This window comes from Cherax quadricarinatus, chromosome 80 (assembly GCF_038502225.1).
Source record: "Cherax quadricarinatus isolate ZL_2023a chromosome 80, ASM3850222v1, whole genome shotgun sequence".
Lineage (NCBI taxonomy): Eukaryota > Metazoa > Arthropoda > Malacostraca > Decapoda > Parastacidae > Cherax > Cherax quadricarinatus.
In genome coordinates this window covers 16,378,618-16,397,121 of record NC_091371.1, presented here as the reverse complement: position 1 = coordinate 16,397,121, position 18,504 = coordinate 16,378,618, and the positions used below count along the sequence as shown (strand labels likewise).

The 18,504-nt window shown below is 43.6% G+C and overlaps 2 protein-coding genes across 2 annotated transcripts in view; both read right to left on the bottom strand.

Moving 5' to 3' along the window:
* The window catches only part of LOC128702374 (BOS complex subunit NOMO3), a 32,145-nt gene extending 30,685 nt beyond the window's left edge, over positions 1–1,460 (bottom strand). The window contains exon 1 of the mRNA XM_070102180.1: positions 1,270–1,460. Coding sequence (XP_069958281.1) covers positions 1,270–1,418 — 149 coding nt within the window. The 5' untranslated portion in view covers positions 1,419–1,460. The remainder of the gene's footprint in view (positions 1–1,269) is intronic.
* A 7,689-nt stretch (positions 1,461–9,149) lies between these two features.
* On the bottom strand, positions 9,150–18,273 carry LOC128702376 (uncharacterized). The gene is made up of 4 exons (XM_053796617.1): positions 18,209–18,273; positions 12,692–12,844; positions 12,018–12,252; positions 9,150–11,106 (listed from the first exon to the last, which is right to left on the bottom strand). The coding sequence occupies exons 2-4, from the start codon at positions 12,827–12,829 to the stop codon at positions 9,740–9,742; spliced, it is 1,740 nt and encodes a 579-aa protein (XP_053652592.1). The 5' UTR covers positions 12,830–12,844; positions 18,209–18,273; the 3' UTR covers positions 9,150–9,739.
* Between the last annotated feature and the right edge of the window lie 231 nt (positions 18,274–18,504).

Genomic DNA, 18,504 nt, shown 5'->3' with positions numbered 1-18,504 from the left:
TAATCCAAGGCAGGGGAGAGTTGCGCCACTTTCTTGGATCACGAGCTCTATCACTAGCATCACTAGCTTGAAGGCTAATAAAATGTTTTTCTCCTGTTTCAGGTGCAACAAACCATTATTTTAACATAAACAATGTCAAATAGACCAGAGTGACCAGTGCTTGTAACATACATCTAAATTTGCCAATTAAAAAAATGCAAAATACAAATGCTGAGAGCAGACCGAAGCAGCAGACTAATGTATGTTTATTTAGGTACTGGTACACATAAAAAAAATTATCGTACATAGTAAATTACGTGTAAATTACCCAGGATAACCCCCAAAAAAGGTCGAAGAGACTATTTTCACTGGGATCCTTGACTATTTATTTTATTTAGTAATTTAAGCATACTTACAGAGGTACAAAAAATACAGGCAAGAGCAGCATGCCAAAGCCACTTATATGCATAGCATTACGGGCTGGCTTAAAATTAACTTAAGATTAACTAAGCAATGATGAAATCAGTGATAATACATTATTGTAAACAGATAACTATAAAATACAAATGAGTATTACAAAGACAGGTCATATGGTTGCTTGCATTGCTGTACATTCAGTCGAATGGAGTATTCTGTTAGGTAGTGTATTTAAAAAATATAATAAAGTTAGATTGGGTCCTAGGTTTAACATTTGTGTGATATAATTGTGAGTAACATTTAGGATATACAATTTATAAGGTTCAGTTATTCAGTATTTATTTGGTTGTGGGTGAGTAAGTGATCTTTGAGAAGAGACTTGAATTTATAAACAGGTAGTGTTTCTTTTATATTTACAGGTAATGAATTCCAGATTTTAGGGCCTTTTATGTGCATTGAGTTTTTGCATAGCGTGAGATGGTCTCGAGGAACATCAAAGAGTGATCTGTGCCTTGTATTATGGTCATGTGTTCTGTTGAGGTTGGCAAGGAGATGTTTGAGGGGAGGGTTAATATCAGAGTTAAGTGTTTTATGTATGTAATAGGTGCAGTAATATGTATGGATGTTTTGTATGGTGAGTAGGTTGAGTGTTTTGAATATTGGTGGAGTGTGCTGCCTATAGTGAGAATTTGTTATCATTCTAACTGCAGCCTTTTGTTGGGTAATTAGTGGTCTGAGATGGTTAATTGTTGTTGAGCCCCATGCACAAATTCCATAGGTGAGATAGGGGTAAATAAGAGAGTGATAAAGGGCCAGGAGGGCTGACTGTGGAGCATAGTACCGTATCTTCGATAGTATGCCTATTAAACTTACAGTTTAATCCCAACGTTAGAGTAATTGATCTCCACATCACTTCTGACATATCCTCCACACCCCAACACCTCATCTGCTGAAGAAAACAGTGGAAAACGTGAAATAATTGCGAAAATGAGTAGGCAAAAGGTGGCCTTGCACCCGGCCATGTTGATGCTGGACAGCAGACGACACCACAACTATTGTCTTGTGATTATTATTACTTCACTTAAAATAAATTTGACTATATACACTAGCAGTACTTGCTCTTTTATATCACGCTTTTTTTACTGCGTGTCATTTATATATTTTCTGCAACTTTTTTTTTAATGTTTTGTATCCCCCCCCCCCACAAGATGTAGCCCGTAGCTCAGTGGACAGAGCTTAACTCGCATGTTGAAAGCAAGCAAACAAGCAAGTAAGTAAGTAAGTAAGTAAGTAAGTTTATTCAGGTATACACAAATACAGTTACATAGAATTATCATACATAGCAGCATATGTGTAGAGAACCTAGGATAACCCAAAAAAGTCAGACAGAGTGACTTATTTCCATTGGGGTCCTTTTACCTTATTATTATAGTATAAAGGTTATAATATTTTCTTATTATTCTACAGTGAAGATAACATCTTATTATCATACTAAAAAGACTATCTGCTACACCAAGGTCATTAAGACTATCTACAATACGAGGGTCATTACAAGGAATAAGGTAAAATTTACACGTATGTTAGCTAAAAAATAGAAAATCATTCCCCTCCCTTTCTGTAGCTACATTCATCAGACACCTTTTGGCACTCTTCTTGAACTGGTTCACGCTATGACTGGCTTTGACATGTGCGGGTAGTCTGTTCCATTCCTTTATTGCTGTACAATAAAAGGTGTTTGAAGCCTGGCCACTGACTGTGGGTACTACAAAGTTGTGCTCTCTCCCCCTAGTACTATGATTGCTTTGGTTCCCAACCTTGACAAAATTGACAGCAAGATATTCTGGACATTGTTCGTGAGCAATTTTATAAACATGATTTAGCTTCAGTTGTTTTACTCTGTCTTCAACATTCAGCATATCCAACTGCTGTAATTCATCCTGGCCTACATGTTCTCTTGGTCCCAGCCCCAGGATGAATCTTACGATTTTGTTCTGGGTGATTTGCAGTCTATCTTTCAGTTTTTTTGTCAAGGCAGAGTACCAAGAAGAGCAAGCGTAATCCATATGGCATTGTATAAGGGCTAGACATAGGGTCCTGCGAGCCTCAGTAGGTAGACACTGTGCTTGTCTATACAGGAACTTCAGTTTGGCATTCGCTTTCTTTACTACACTGTTCCCTATCAATTCTCCTGACATGTATGGGTCAAAGGGGATTCCCAAATATTTTACTGATGAAACCAAAGTGATGGGCTCCCCATTACATTGAACATTAAAATTATTTACCCTTCTCAGTTTATGTTTCGTGCCAAAGAGAATGGCTTCAGTTTTCCCTAGGTGTAATGATAGTTTGTTGTCTACTAACCATTTGCTGCAGGACTCCAGTTCCAGTGTTAAAACATTAGCAATATCTTGTGGGTCTTTACCTGACACTAACAGAGCACTGTCATCTGCATACAGTAGGAGTTTGCACTTGACACTGATAGGCATATCATTGACATAACATAAGAATAATAAGGGACCCAGAATACTACCTTGGGGAACTCCACATGTTATCGGCAGGGGTTCTGATTCTGTTTTGTTGATTTTGACTATTTGTCTCCTGTTGCTAAGGTAGGACTTAAACCAGTCTACAGAACCTATACCAATAGCTTGAAGTTTATTACATAATATATTGTGGTTGACAGTATCGAAGGCCTTTTGCAGGTCTAAGGTTACCATGCCTATGAGGTTCCCCTTTGACATTTCAGTTCTCAGGTAATCCATCAGATTAATAAGGGAGGTGTCGGTTGAGTAGGATCTTCTAAAGCCCGATTGATAGCTATGGAGAATGTTGTTGTCATTAAGGTACTTAACTACTTGAGAATACACCGCCCTCTCTAGAATTTTAGATATTATACTGAGTATACTAACAGGCCTATAGTTGCTTACATCAGACCTACTATTTTTCTTGAAGATAGGAGTGACTCTGGCCTCCTTGAACCCCTCCGGTACTGTATTAGTGGTGATTGATAGATTTATTATGTGAGCAATAGGGATTGACAGTTCAGAAGCACCATCTTTTAGGAACTTAGACGGGATGTTATCAGGGCCTGTGCTCTTAGTTGGGTTTAACCTGCTTAGTTCTTTTTGAATAAAGTCATGAGATACACTTACTAGTTGACAACTGTTTGGGGTTACCCCTTTATTGGTATAGTATGTTTGAAACTTATCAGAGTCTGTGTTAAAGGTATTTGATGCAGCTGGTAGTTTACTTACTAGTGTTGATGCAACAGATGTGTAGTAGGAATTAAAGCAATTTGCCACCTTAGATGTTTCGTGGCATACCTCATTATCGATAGTGAGTACTATGTTAGACCTATCTACTGGCTTATGGCTATACCCCAACTGTTTTAGTTGTTGCCAGAGCTTTCTGGGGTTATGCTTATACTCTTCAATTTTTGAGCAGTAGTGCTTTGCCTTTGCAGGCATGCAACTAGAAGCAAATAGGCAATAATCAATTAAGCAGATAAGAAACAAGTAAACAGGAGAGCAACAAGCAAGCAAACAAGCACGCGACAAACAAGCACACAATAACCTAGCAAACAAGCATGCAACAAGCCAGCAAATAAGCAACAATAAACCAAGCAGAAAAGCAACAAGTGAACAAGCAAGCAAACAAGCAGCAAGCACGCATGAAGCATGCAACATACAACCAACAAACAAGGAAATAAGCAGAAATTAACCAACAAGCAGATACCTGAAGTATACCTGGAAGGTGTTTTGGGGTCAACACCCCCGCGGCCCGGTTCATGACCAGGCCTCGCGGTGGATCAGGGCCTGGTCAACTAGGCTGTTACTGCTGGCCGCACGCACGAACGAACCACAGCCTGGCTGGTCAGGTACTGACTTTAGGTGCCTGTCCAGCTCCCTCTTGAAGACAACCAGGAGTCTATTGGTAATCCCCCTTATGTGTGCTGGGAGGCAGTTGAACAATCTCGGGCCCCTGACACTTATTGTGTTATCTCTTGACATACTCATGGCTTTCGTAGGGAGTGATTTCTGTGTGTAAATTTCGGACTAATCCCTCTTAAGATTTTCCAAGTGTATGTTATCATGTATCTTCCTCGTTTATGTTCACAGGAGTACAGGTCAATGGATTACAACTGTTCCCAGTAACTTAGAAGTTTTATTGTACTTATACGTGCAGTGAAAATTCTCTGTATATTCTTCGGGTCTGCAGTTTTGCCTGCTTTGAAAGGGGTCGTTAGTGTACAGCAATACTCCAGCCTAGAGAGAACAAGCAATTTGAAAAGAATCATCATTGGCTTGGTATCCCTAGTTTTGAAGGTTCTCATTATCCATCCTATCATTTTCCTATTGTAATCTTTGAAAGCGATTATTATTATTATTACAATCAAGGGGGAAGCGCTAAACCCGGAGGATTATACAGCGCCTGGGGGGGTATGTGGAAGGCATTCAGGCTTAATTTGGGGAACATCCAATTCCCTAAATCAAGAGCCCCTCCCAGATCCTTCACATCATCACTCCCAGATCCTTCACATTAGTTTTTCACTCTATTGTACGGTTGGAATTTGTATACCCTGATCCATTGTTTATTTCCTCGAGTTTTCCGTAGTGGAGCAATTGAAAACTGTCTTTAACTTCATATTATTTTCTGAGGCTCATATAAAGACTTGGTTAATGTCCGCTTGGAGATTTGTAGTGTCCTCATTTGATGACACTGTCATGCAAATTCTGGTATCGTCAGCAAAGGACACGGTGCTGTGGCTTCCATGTCTATCTATGTCAGATATGAGGTTGAGGAAAAGGAAAGGAGCAACTACTGTATCTTGTGTAATAGTTCTTCACTGTAGCCGTCTCTGACTTTACTCTGTATATTATTATTATAATCAAAAAGAAGCGCTAAACCACAAGGGTTATACAGCGCTGCAGGGTAGGGAAGGAAGCGAGGGTACGCTATTACTCTTTGTGTTCTATTTGTTAAGAAGTTATAGATCCATCTACTCACTTTTCCTGTTATTTCGAAAGCTTTCGCACAGTCTTTGCATACTACATCTGCCTTTTGTTTGTCCTCCAGGGCATCCAAGATCATAACAGTGTGGTCCAGTAGTTGTGAGAGGCAGGAGCGACCTGTTCTAAACCCGTGTTGCCCTTGGTTGTGCAGCTGCTGGGTATCCAAGTAGTTGGCAATCTTGCCTCTTAGAACCCTTTCAAAGAGTTTTATGATGAGGAACGTTAGTGTTATCGGTTTGTAATTCTTTACAATTAATTGCTTTACTGCCACCTTTGTGGAGTAAGACTGTCTGTTGTTTTTAGTGAATGTGGGATGACCCTCGTGTCCATGCTTCCTCTCCATAGAATACTTAAGGCACGTGAAAGGGGCTTTTTGCAGTTCTTGATGAACACAGAGTTCCACGAGTCTGAGCCTGGGGCAGAATACATGGGCATATTATTTATTGCCTTTTCAAAGTTCTACAGTGTTAGGATTATATCAGAAATTCTTGAATTAATCAATTTTTGAGTGGTGGTGTGACAGCCTAAGCTGACCCACTTTTTTACTTTCCCATCTGTCATATAAAACTGTCAAATCACCTCAAAAAAATTATTAGTGTTTGTCTTTTATTATTATTATAATCAAAAAGAAGCGCTAAACCACAAGGGCTATACAGCGCTGCAGGGTAGGGAAGGAAGCGAGGGTATTGGGCGGCAAAAGGGGGGAGGGATGATCAGTAGGTTACAGAAAACAGCGGGGCAGGGGACAGTGCGGGGGTAGAGGGCAGCAAGAGATTGAGGAAGAAAGGGCTGAAGGTATTATCAGAGTTTGTGAAGTCAGTTGTTGTCAAAAAGTCAATGAGAGTGTCCGGATGAAAGGTGGGTCCATCAGCGAGAAGGGAAGGTAAAGAGAGAGCAGCGGAGCGAAGACGACATTGGAGGTATATTCTGCGTGCTCGTTGATAAAGTGGGCAGTCTAATAGAATGTGGCTGACCGATAATGGAACCTGACAATTCTCACAGAGAGGAGCAGGGCGCCTCTCCATGAGATATCCATGAGTAAGACGAGTATGGCCAATGCGAAGACGGGAGAGAGTAGTCTCCCAACCTCGACACTGGTGACAAGACGGCCAGTAACCTATACTCGGTTTAATAGATTGAAGTTTGTTACCGAGCAGAGTAGACCAACGTTGTTGCCAACGGGTGTGAAGGTGGGTAGCTATTGCAGCAAAATAGTCCGTAAATGGAACACCTGTATATGAAACTGGTAAGTCAGTTTGTCTTTTAGTATATATGAAATTTGCCTCCATTTTTTCTATCTTTCGGACAGACCCAAAAACATTTCCCTATTTTAATATCAGTAGTGGTAAGTTGGTGGATATTAGCATATGGACCATCCTGGAGTATTACCTGGAGAGAGTTCCGGGGGTCAACGCCTCCGCGGCCCGGTCTGTGACCAGGCCTCCTGGTGGATCAGAGCCTGATCAACCAGGCTGTTACTGCTGGCTGCACGCAAACCAACGTACGAGCCACAGCCCGGCTGATCAGGAACCATTGCCTGTAGATTATTATAACCAAAAATAAGCGCTAAGTCACAAGGACTATACAGCATTGCTTGTAGAAATAACGTTCTAACCCTATCAATACTTCGCTTGGAACTATGGTTACAAAGTAAACAGTTTCCATGTTGATATTTTTTTTTCTGTTTCCAGTGTTGGATACATAATGATGATTTATGGTTTATTTCTAGTTTCAATGTCACGAACATCAAGTTTACTTCTGGTACACATGACAGATCTCCCAGCTAGGCTAGCTACTGTAAAAGTTTACTAAAAAAATGTATACCGATGTAAAAAAGTTTACTAGAAAAAGTATTTGATCTGCTTATATTATCAGTACATCATTCACAAGAAGCGATAAACCCTTATCGGTCATACAGCGTCTTGAGGGGGAGGGGGAATGGGAGACAATCAGGTTCAATTAAATAAAGTGGAGCACAGGTTCAGTTCCTTAGATCAAGAGACCTCCCTCACCGGCATCAAGGAACCTCCCTTGAGGGGCGGGGATCCATCAAGATCATAATACCAACAAATATCCCGTCAGAAAACGCCGTCCTGAGGATCCATCATTCAGGGTCTTATTTCTGCTCATCGTAGTATAAGACCTGGCAGTCAAGATACAACTCCTGATACCCAGGTAAAACACCCACATAGTGTCTACCATAGTTAGCAATTTACACTGCAGCTCGAGCCTCGACCCCAGACAACTCTCTCATGTATCACATAAATCAGGGGTTCTTAACATTTTTACGATTACAGACCCCAGTTGAAGTGCCCAATATGTTCCCATACCTCCATTCGCCATATATATAATAAAAATTATTATAATCACGGAGGAGCGCTAAACCTGTAGGATTTTACAGTGCATGTGGGGGGGGGTGCTGGAAGGTATTCAGACTCAATTCAGTGAAATGAAGCACAGATCCAGTACCCTAGATCAAGAGCCTCTCACCAGCGTCAAGGAACCTCCCTTGAGGGGAATAAAAACTAAGCGCTAAACCCACAAGGGTCATACAACACCCCCCCTTCGCCGGACTGGAACTCCCCACCACCACCAGTCCTATTAGGGTACCAGTATAATTTCAAAAGATGTTGATAGCTCGGTTTTACTTTACACAAGGATAGCTAGCAACAGAACAGCTGAAAGAAAATCATAAGGATTTTATTGTATTTATTTATAGAAAACGGAAACCACAAATACACAAGCTAGCTACGTTATTACAATCGTAACTAAGCGCTAAACCCACTAGGGCCATACAGCTCAAGTTAACTACAATTAGTGAGATTTTTGCTGTTGCTTTTGTGCAATCAAAACATGGACTGGAAGTATACTTACTGATATTACTCGAATGTTATCTGACACATCAAGTCGATTTATCCACTTTGATTCCAGGTTCAATAATGCAGATAAATAGTTGTGAAGGGAACAAAAACTTTCATTGTCTTTACCGCTAAGGTAGAGTAAGGTGTGATCTGCTCACACCAAAACTGATTGATATCTAACTCAATTTAGCGGCCTTGCAACCTCAATCCTTATTGATAACGGTGACAGTTTATTCTAATCTAAACCTTCTTTTTTTTTTTAATTGTTGCGAGATCGAGTCCCATACCCCCCAAGGGTCGTGGTTACTCCCGGTTAAGAATCCCTCATATAAATGGTATATAATACCGACAAGTTGAGAAGATATGTACAACAAAAGGAATCTTTATTAGCGAAAGGTTTCAACTGCGCTGCAGGCTTCGCGAAAATGCTTTCCCATATTTTGGGCTAATTTAAATAATTTCGCTACTTTTGGTTTTTGATATTACGACACAAGTATACCCGGAGAGAGTTCCGGGGGTCAACGCCCCCGCGGCCCGGTCTGTGACCAGGCCTCATGGTGGATCAAGGCCTGATCAACCAGGCTGTTACTACTAGCCGCACGTAATCCAACATACGAACCACAGCCCGGCTGGTCAGGTACTGACTTTTGGTGCTTGTCCAGTGCTTGCTTGACGACTGCCAGGGGTCTATTGGTAACCCCCCTGATGTATGCTGGGAGGCAGTTGAACAGTTTTGTGCCCTTGACACTTATTGTGTTGTCTCTTATCGTGCTAGTGACACCCCTGCTTTTCATTGGGGAGATGTTGCATCGTCTGCCAAGTCTTTTGCTTTCGTAGGGAGTGATTTTCGTGCGTAAGTTTGGTACTAGTCCCTCTAGGATTTTCCAGGTGTATATAATCATGTCTCTCTCCCACCTGCGTTCTAGGGCGCACTGGTTTAGGAACAGACGTATTCCTAATTTAATGATACTAGCTGAGAAATATTTAATATTCTGTAAATGTTCATCTCAATAAGTATCTTAGTTAAAGTGCGTGTCAGTGGCCTGGCTGTTAACGTCTTCACCTCACATACTGCCCTAGGGGTCCAGGGTCGATCCCCGGACCCCTCAGTATGTAAGGGATTTCCTTACACCTGCTGCCGCTGTTCACTTAGCAGCAAGTAGGTATACATCCTTACCAACACATTGCTCAAATAGAGGCATGTATAATTCCCCTTCCCATTAAAAACATATATTTTCTATAGATAAATTATCGCCAAAAAGAAAACCGGCAATATACGTCGTAGGAATCTGCTACAATGGAGTAGTCCATGCTGATAGACCGGTAGGCAATGATTTTAATGTCGGGAATGATAGTGTTTGAGCTTTATTTCGTAATTAGGACAAATTTTGAGTTCTGAAGCGAGTCAACTGATGTATTCCTCCGTACAAGTAAAGGCTGAGTAGAGAAGCAAGTTACCGGAATAATATGTTAAGGTGTAATGTTAAGGTGAGGCCTGATGCACAGTTCCTGGCCAGTTGTTCCATTGTCAGTGGAACAACTGGCTTCTGTGTTGTTCCTGACAATAGTAGGCTTACTACTGCTGTCAGTGGTACTGATCCTGGGTGAATTAAGTTTCACGCAGCTGTCAGCGGTGTATGACACACTCGCTGTTTGTCCAAAACACGTGAAAACTTGGTTGTTGGATGGTGTTGATGACTCATTGCTAAAGTTAGTAAGCGGAAGCTGAGGCACACGAAAATTTGGACACTGGGTAAGAATGATGTCTTCTGGAAGAAACTGGTTGTATTTATGGCTAGGATGGCGATTATTTACATCATGACGTTTAGGGACAGACGAAACAGATATATCTTTGAATGAACTTGGATAAGCTGATGTCAGTGCGTTTGATGCAGGCTGTTTCTGCTCAGGGGTTTCCAAGATGGTTTCATCTTGGAAAGGGCTGCCATGGAGTGGACGCAAGGGAGACTGAACTTCGTGGTAAATTATGTTAATGTTTTCAAACCATGAAGACTTAGAAACATTAAAGGTTTGCGGAAATGGCTCTCTGAAGTCGGTGGAAAAATATGGTAGCGTCTCAGACTGAGAATATCGTTCTGGGAGGCTTTTCTCAGGAGCAGAATGGTGAGAGGACCTCGAGGCGTCTTCTGGCGTGGAAGACGTCAGTTTTGGCGTAAGCCCGTTTGTGCTAATAGAATGTTGGCTAGGAATAGGAGAGGTTATGACAATTCTTGGAATCGGCGAAAGAGGTGTTAAATATTGTTCCTGATTCGCCGTCGCTTCATCACGTCCCATCCTTGAACCAGAAGGCGATGACCACGAATCAGATTGTCTCAGGCGAAACAACTGAGTGTAAGACAGAGGTGAAGTATGGCTGTTGTTCACGTATTCCTGGTGTGTCTTGCTCGTTTCTCCGCCTGAAGCAGCCCTCGGCTGGAATGATAGCAGATGAACCATTGACCCACTAACATTTTCACGGTAGAACGGTTGGCGCCAAGTCTCGCAGTAACTACCCGAGTCATCAGAGGAACTGCTATCCTGCGCACGGAGTTGAGAGTGAGAGAGTGTAGAGGCACTAGCAGCTTCTCCGCTTCTGCCATTTTCTGGTATAAGGTCAAGGATTTGCATGCTAGGCACTTTTCTTTTCCTTGCATTTTCTGTCTCAGAGACGCGAGGCAGCAGTGGTGAAGGCTCATACACCCAGCCAGATGACAGCATCGACACTTGGTTTAGACTACTGTCTTCGTCTATGTTATGGCAAGGGATGAAAGTGGCAGCAAGGGAGACCAAGGCGGCTGCAGTCCCCGCCACACTCGTCGCTGTCACCACCCACACACCTGCAACACACGAATTTCCATCGAAAATGTGACAGGGTGGACAGGTATAGACTAAGAGGCGGGAAACGAGTATATGAGGGCACACCTATGAGTCACATGGATGTCAGGAATATTTCTTTAATGGGGGGAGGGAGAAAGGCCAGGAAGCTCAATGACCTGGCCAGCGAAATGGTAGTGGATTAGATTTTGGCACCGAAGTGGCTAGTGGCAGGGTCTATACATAGTGTTAAGACCAGATATGCTAGGGCCCACGAGACTAGAGGAAGTGAATCCGGTAACGGCTCATTAAGAGGCAGGGCCAGGAGCTGAAACTCAACATCTGCAACTACAAATAGGTATCAACACATGACACGTAAGGGTCATAACACCAAATAGGAGAGGCGTCGGGATAAACAAGTTTGATATGAGAGAGCTACAACTCCTGGACCTAAGAGCCCGTCAAGACAACAAGGCAAGTCCTTGACGGGAATCGCTGTGTAGCGAGCTTAGTTAAGGATATTTATTAAGCGCCCCAAACCCATCCCATGGGCGGCAGTCAAAAGAATGGGCACCATTATTTTTGACAGATAAGCAAGTTACTGATTTAACGAATCAGATTAAAGTTTAAGAACTAATTTATGGACCGAGTTGTTTACGAAGACAATTCAGTCACAAAAGCATTACAACGTAACTTGTGTGTGGCTATCCGTTGTTATAAAAACCCAATATTTTAGCAAGGTTTGTTTGAATTTGGACAAGTTTAAGGGCTTAGGGTCCTTTTATAATAAGTCAGGACATTATATTATAGTACGTGTGGACATCGCAGTTTTAGTCTGAAAATATATATTCAGTACATTTTCAATGGAAAAATCAAGTGTTTAATTGCAGAAGCAATGTCTACCAGCCTGCAACACACAGTAAGTGGGTCTTACCTTTGTGATTCATTGTCTGGGAGAGAGTGGAAAGGTGGTGGGGAAGAGTGGACTGGTGTGGCCACAGGTATATCCCAGTGTGGTGCACCTGCAGAAGCACTGCCACTGCCGTCAACACCACTGCTACGGACACTACACTCACACGAACCTTCAGTACTCGCCTCCTGCTGGAGCCTGGTGTGTGGTGGTAGTCAGAACAGCTGCTCACCATCACTCCCATGCCATTCGCCAACGCCTAGGATTAAGACGCCCTTGGATTATTAAACCGGGAAGTAACCCAGTTAAGCTAATCTAAGGTGGCTTATTTCCATTGGGTTTTTTGTCTTCCCCATTATGCAACACACACCAATCGGCTATGCCCAAGTACCTACTTTCTATCAGGTGAATAGGGGCAGTAGACGAATTATTATTACAATCAAAACTAAGTTCTCAACCCACATGGGTCATACAGAGTAATAGGTGTAATAAAACAATGTATGAAGTGAGGCAGCGACCGACTTAACCACGAGAAAATGCCCCTTCCCCTTCTTATTTTTCCATGTCCACTAATAAATATTTGAAACACGTTTAATAAAAGTAAGGAGTTGCCAACGACGTCTCCACTCGCTCGAGGATCGAACACTTGTCTTCTGTTTGTGCGAGTCAGAAGTGAACAGAGGTACAAGTCTACTCACCCAGACTCCTGCCAGCAGGCAGAGCAGTAGGTGGGTGGGCTGAAGCAGGAGCAGAGCCCCTATCATCTGCGTCCCACCCACCACGCCCACCACACCACCGCCCACCACCATTACACACCCGCCCACACGACTACGCATAGCTGTCCACAGTATCTGAAAAAAAATGAATGGAAATCCCTTTATAAGTACATATTTTCAACACGTGAACTAGTAGGTGTCGTCAACACAAGCATCAAAAATTTCGGTGGCTGTGTGATCCAAGACAGTTAGTTTAATATCTTCATTATGCACCCCGTACCCATCCTGTTGGCGGCAGTCAAAAGATTACAGAAGTACATAATGGGTCCAGGGACTGGACCCCAAAGTTATGATAGTTAGTTTAATATGTTTATTATGCACCCCATACCCATCCTGTGGGCAGTAGTCAAAAGATTACAGAGGTACATAATGGGTCCAGGGACTGGGCCTCAAAGTTTTGATAGCTGAGCAAGTTACAGAGGTAATGAATTCACAATTTACAAAGGTAATGAACTCACAATTTACAAAGGTAATGAACTGCAGGTAGGTCTAGTCACAATCATGACAAGTTACAAAGGTATTTACAGATTACAGAGGTACACAATGGGTCCAGGGACTGGGCCCCCAAAGTTTTGATAGCTGAACTAGGTACAAGGTAATGAACTCACAAGTTACAAAGGTAATGAATACTGTAAGAATGGTTACTTACGTTTATACATGGCTACAATCATGAACAAATTATAGTGTAATGAGCAATTCACACTTCCACACCCGGTCACAACTGTAATGAGTTATTGGTGCAAATATTGATTGTTGAGTCACACACACACACATACACACACACACACACACACACACACACACACAAACTCAGACACACATGCACACACACTCATACACACACACACACACACACACACACACACACACACACACACACACACACACACACCCATACACATACAAACACACACACACACACACACAGGAGCTTGGACTCGACCCCTGCAATCTCAACTGAGTGCACGCACACACACACACACACACACACACACACACACACACACACACACACACACAAACACACACACACAAACACACACACACAAACACACACACACAAACACACACACACAAACACACACACACAAACACACACACACAAACACACACACACACAAACACACACAAACACACACACACAAACACACACACACAAACACACACACACACGTGGTAATGCTTTATTTACAGCTAGCAAAGTCAGGGTATTTCTCCAGAATGGTCTGTAATATACCACTGTGGATAAAATACTTAGCCATTTCTTGAACACTTCTGAGTGAGTTGTCTCTAAATTCATTAATTTTATCGCACTCCAGTACATAATGACGCAGGGTGTGACAGTAGTCCATCTGGCAAAGTTTACATTTCGTTTGGTCTACATCTGGTGGTGGTGATTTAACCTGCCAAAGATACTTGTAACCCAGCCGGAGCCGGGCGGTAGTGACATCCAAGAGTCTGCTTATTTTGTTGGATGCACCATAGACATGTGGCTCCTCCTGCATGATAGAATGATGATAGATGGACTCACTGGTGTCAATCTCCCTGAGCCTTAAGTCCATAAAATTCAGTTGAAGTTCTTTTCGTATTATTGTTCTCAAACTACTACCTGACAAGCCAAGATTGTAATCTACTCCCTCTTTGAAAGCATACAGCTTAGCCAATTTATCAGTTCTATCATGCATCTGAAGACCAATGTGAGATGGAATCCACAGCATGTGCACTCTGACTCCACTGTCCACAATCCTACCATACCTGTGTCTGGCTTCTGACACAAGCATGCCACAATTTATGCTTAATGAGTTAGGGAGCATTTATGGATGACAGAGAATCAGTTACAATTAAACTGTCAATCTTTGATACATAGATGCATTTCAGTGCAAGGAGTATGACAAACAGTTCTGTCTGAAGGGTAGAGGCCCAATTATTGATGCGTGCTCCAATTTCTTTAAGAGAGCCATCACTCTGTACGACAACAGCAGCACTACCAGCTGCACCAGTGGATTGGTGAACAGAACCATCAGCGTAAATAATTTGCGAGAGTGTACGCTGTGTGACTAAGTTATCAATACAGCTTAAGGCCTCATGTTTGGCTTCAAGGCGAAGTTTTGGTTGTGATTTAAGAAGTAGTTTGGGGGGAAATGGAGGAACGGTAGTTTGGAATGGGGTAATATTCCATGGAGCGGAGAAGTGCCGCTGTTGCCTTACTTGACATAGATCATTTATCTGATTCATGCGGAGGTCGGTTCCAGTTTTTTCGATCCATCTGGAGGAGTACTTACAAAGCTAATGAACTCCACGGGACAACCATGTCACGGGACAACCATGTAACCCATAAACCCAGCTCTCTCTACCTCAACGATGTGAATCCTACAAGTTCAGCTCTTTCTACTTCATTGCAACGAGAGCAATAGTACAGAGTGCGACCTCCTCCGTTTATTTATTACTTTGCAATTCCCCTTGCAACATGAAGGGTGGAATAGTACTGCAAACGGCCCCCACCTGGAAAATTTCACTACGATTTGTCTCGTAATCCCTTCCAAGGTGTTGGTCTGGACTGCTGCTGTTTTACGGGATGCATGGACAGAGATAAGATCAGATTTTGTTCGGATTTTTAACCCGGGAAGGGTTAGCCACCCAGGATAACCCAAGAAAGTCGGTGCGTCATCGAGGACTGTGTCTTATTTCCAGTGAGGTCCTCAATCTTGTGCCCCAGGATGCGACCCACACCAGTTGACCAACACCCAGGTGAAAACTTGCGAGGTGAACGGGGACAGTAGGTGTAAGGAAACACGCCTGGAGGATATACAGATAACCTTTACTGCGCCTAAATTACTGGTAACGGTTGAAGGACCTTGACCTGTACTCCTTGGAACGCAGGCGAGAAAGATAAATGATAATATACACTTAGAAAATCCTAGAGGGACTAGTCTCAAATCCACACACCAAAATCACTCCCTACGAAAGCAAAAGACGGCAGGCGGTGCAATATCCCCCCAATGAAGAGCAGGGATTCCACGAATATGCTAAGAGACAACACAGTAAGTCAGGGGACCCAAGACTGTTCAACTGCTTCCCAGCATACTTATTAAGGGGGATTACTAATAGACTCCTGGCTGTCTTCAATAGGGAGCTGGACAGCCACTTAAAGGCAGTACCTAACCAGCCGGACTGTTTATACATCGGTTTACGTGATGCCAGCAGTAACAGCCTGGTTGATCAGGCCCTGATCCACCACCAGGTCTGATCATGGACCGGGCCACGGGAGCGTTGACCCCCGAAACCCCTTCCAGGTATACGCCCAATGTTTTCACCCTTGCCGGGAATCGAACCACGGACACTGCGTGAGGCGAGAGCGTTGCCTACTAGGCCACGGGACACGTGCCTACTGTAAATAACGAATTATCACTTAAACCTTTCTCTGTGACCTAATTCATGTCTGTATAAATAACTTATTACGACTGTAACTAGATACATGTAAATAGCTCATTACCTCTAACTTGTTCATCTATGAAAACTTTGCGGCTCAGTTCCTGGACCCCGTTATGTAGCTCTGTAATTTTTGGCCACTGCCCACAGGATGGGTATGAGGGGCATAATAAAGATATTAAACTCTTTCAGGGCTACTCCACTGGAAGGTGTACCTCCAGGGCTACTCCACTGGGAGGTGTACCTCCAGGGCTACTACACTGGAAGGTGTACCTTCAGGGCTACTACACTGGAAGGTGTACCTTCAGGGCTACTCCACTGGAAGGTGTACCTTCAGGGCTGCTCCACTGGAAGGTGTACCTTCAGGGCTGCTCCACTGGAAGGTGTACCTTCAGGGCTGCTCCACTGGAAGGTGTACCTTCAGGGCTGCTCCACTGGAAGGTGTACCTTCAGGGCTACTACACTGGAAGGTGTACCTTCAGGGCTACTCCACTGGAAGGTGTACCTTCAGGGCTACTCCACTGGAAGGTGTACCTTCAGGGCTACTCCACTGGAAGGTGTACCTTCAGGGCTACTCCACTGGAAGGTGTACCTTCAGGGCTACTCCACTGGAAGGTGTACCTCCAGGGCTACTCCACTGGAAGGTGTACCTTCTGGGCTACTCCACTGGAAGGTGTACCTCCAGGGCTACTCCACTGGAAGGTGTACCTTCAGGGCTACTCCACTGGAAGGTGTACCTTCAGGGCTACTACACTGGAAGGTGTACCTTCAGGGCTACTACACTGGAAGGTGTACCTTCAGGGCTACTACACTGGAAGGTGTACCTTCAGGGCTACTACACTGGAAGGTGTACCTTCAGGGCTACAACACTGGAAGGTGTACCTTCAGGGCTACAACACTGGAAGGTGTACCTTCAGGGCTACAACACTGGAAGGTGTACCTTCAGGGCTACTACACTGGAAGGTGTACCTTCAGGGCTACTACACTGGAAGGTGTACCTTCAGGGCTACTACACTGGAAGGTGTACCTTCAGGGCTACTACACTGGAAGGTGTACCTCCAGGGCTACTACACTGGAAGGTGTACCTCCAGGGCTACTACACTGGAAGGTGTACCTCCAGGGCTACTACACTGGAAGGTGTACCTCCAGGGCTACTACACTGGAAGGTGTACCTCCAGGGCTACTACACTGGAAGGTGTACCTCCAGGGCTACTACACTGGAAGGTGTACCTCCAGGGCTACTCCACTGGAAGGTGTACCTTCGGGGCTACTACACTGGAAGGTGTACCTTCAGGGCTACTCCACTGGAAGGTGTACCTTCAGGGCTACTCCACTGGAAGGTGTACCTTCAGGGCTACTACACTGGAAGGTGTACCTTCAGGGCTACTACACTGGAAGGTGTACCTCCAGGGCTACTACACTGGAAGGTGTACCTTCAGGGCTACTACACTGGAAGGTGTACCTTCAGGGCTACTCCACTGGAAGGTGTACCTTCAGGGCTACTCCACTGGAAGGTGTACCTTCAGGGCTACTACACTGGAAGGTGTACCTTCAGGGCTACTACACTGGAAGGTGTACCTTCAGGGCTACTACACTGGAAGGTGTACCTTCAGGGCTACTACACTGGAAGGTGTACCTTCAGGGCTGCCTAATAAAAATATATGAACACAGACTCATCCTCAGTGAGATATATTCCTGCAATGTAAGAAGGGCATCGATAATTATCTGTGTTGGTACTCTGGGATGTTAGTACGGTGTGGAAACCATATTAAAAGAAAGCGCTAAACCCTCAGAGATCATGCATTGCTGCAAGAATGAAAGGCTTTCAAGTTTCATCGGAGGAATCAAATTCTCTATTTTAAACCATTGCTTATACACAAAACATAAAATATTCACAAAGCCCTTAGGATACACACCATTTCTAGCAAGGAAAAGAATCGTTCCAATTCCTTGGATCAAGAGCCCTTCACCTCCCTTGAAGGGAGTGGTTATTATTATAATTCTACCTACTGTTTGGTACCCTGGCTGCAGTGCCCGAGGTACAGATGTCTGCCCACTAACTAACACTTCAAGACTGAAACCCTAATGGAGAAAAAAGAAATAATGAGCAAGAAATCCAAGAATGTGTTAACATTATGTGAGGTGGAGGACAGTGCTACCATCTGCCGTCATGTCCAGGTTGTGGTCAGGTCAGGTCAGAGAGCATGTGTCAACATGGAGTACTCAAGGGGAAATGAACACCAATGTTTTCACTTAGGAGCTTAACTGAAAGCAATTCAGTCCAGTATAGCCTATCGATTACACTA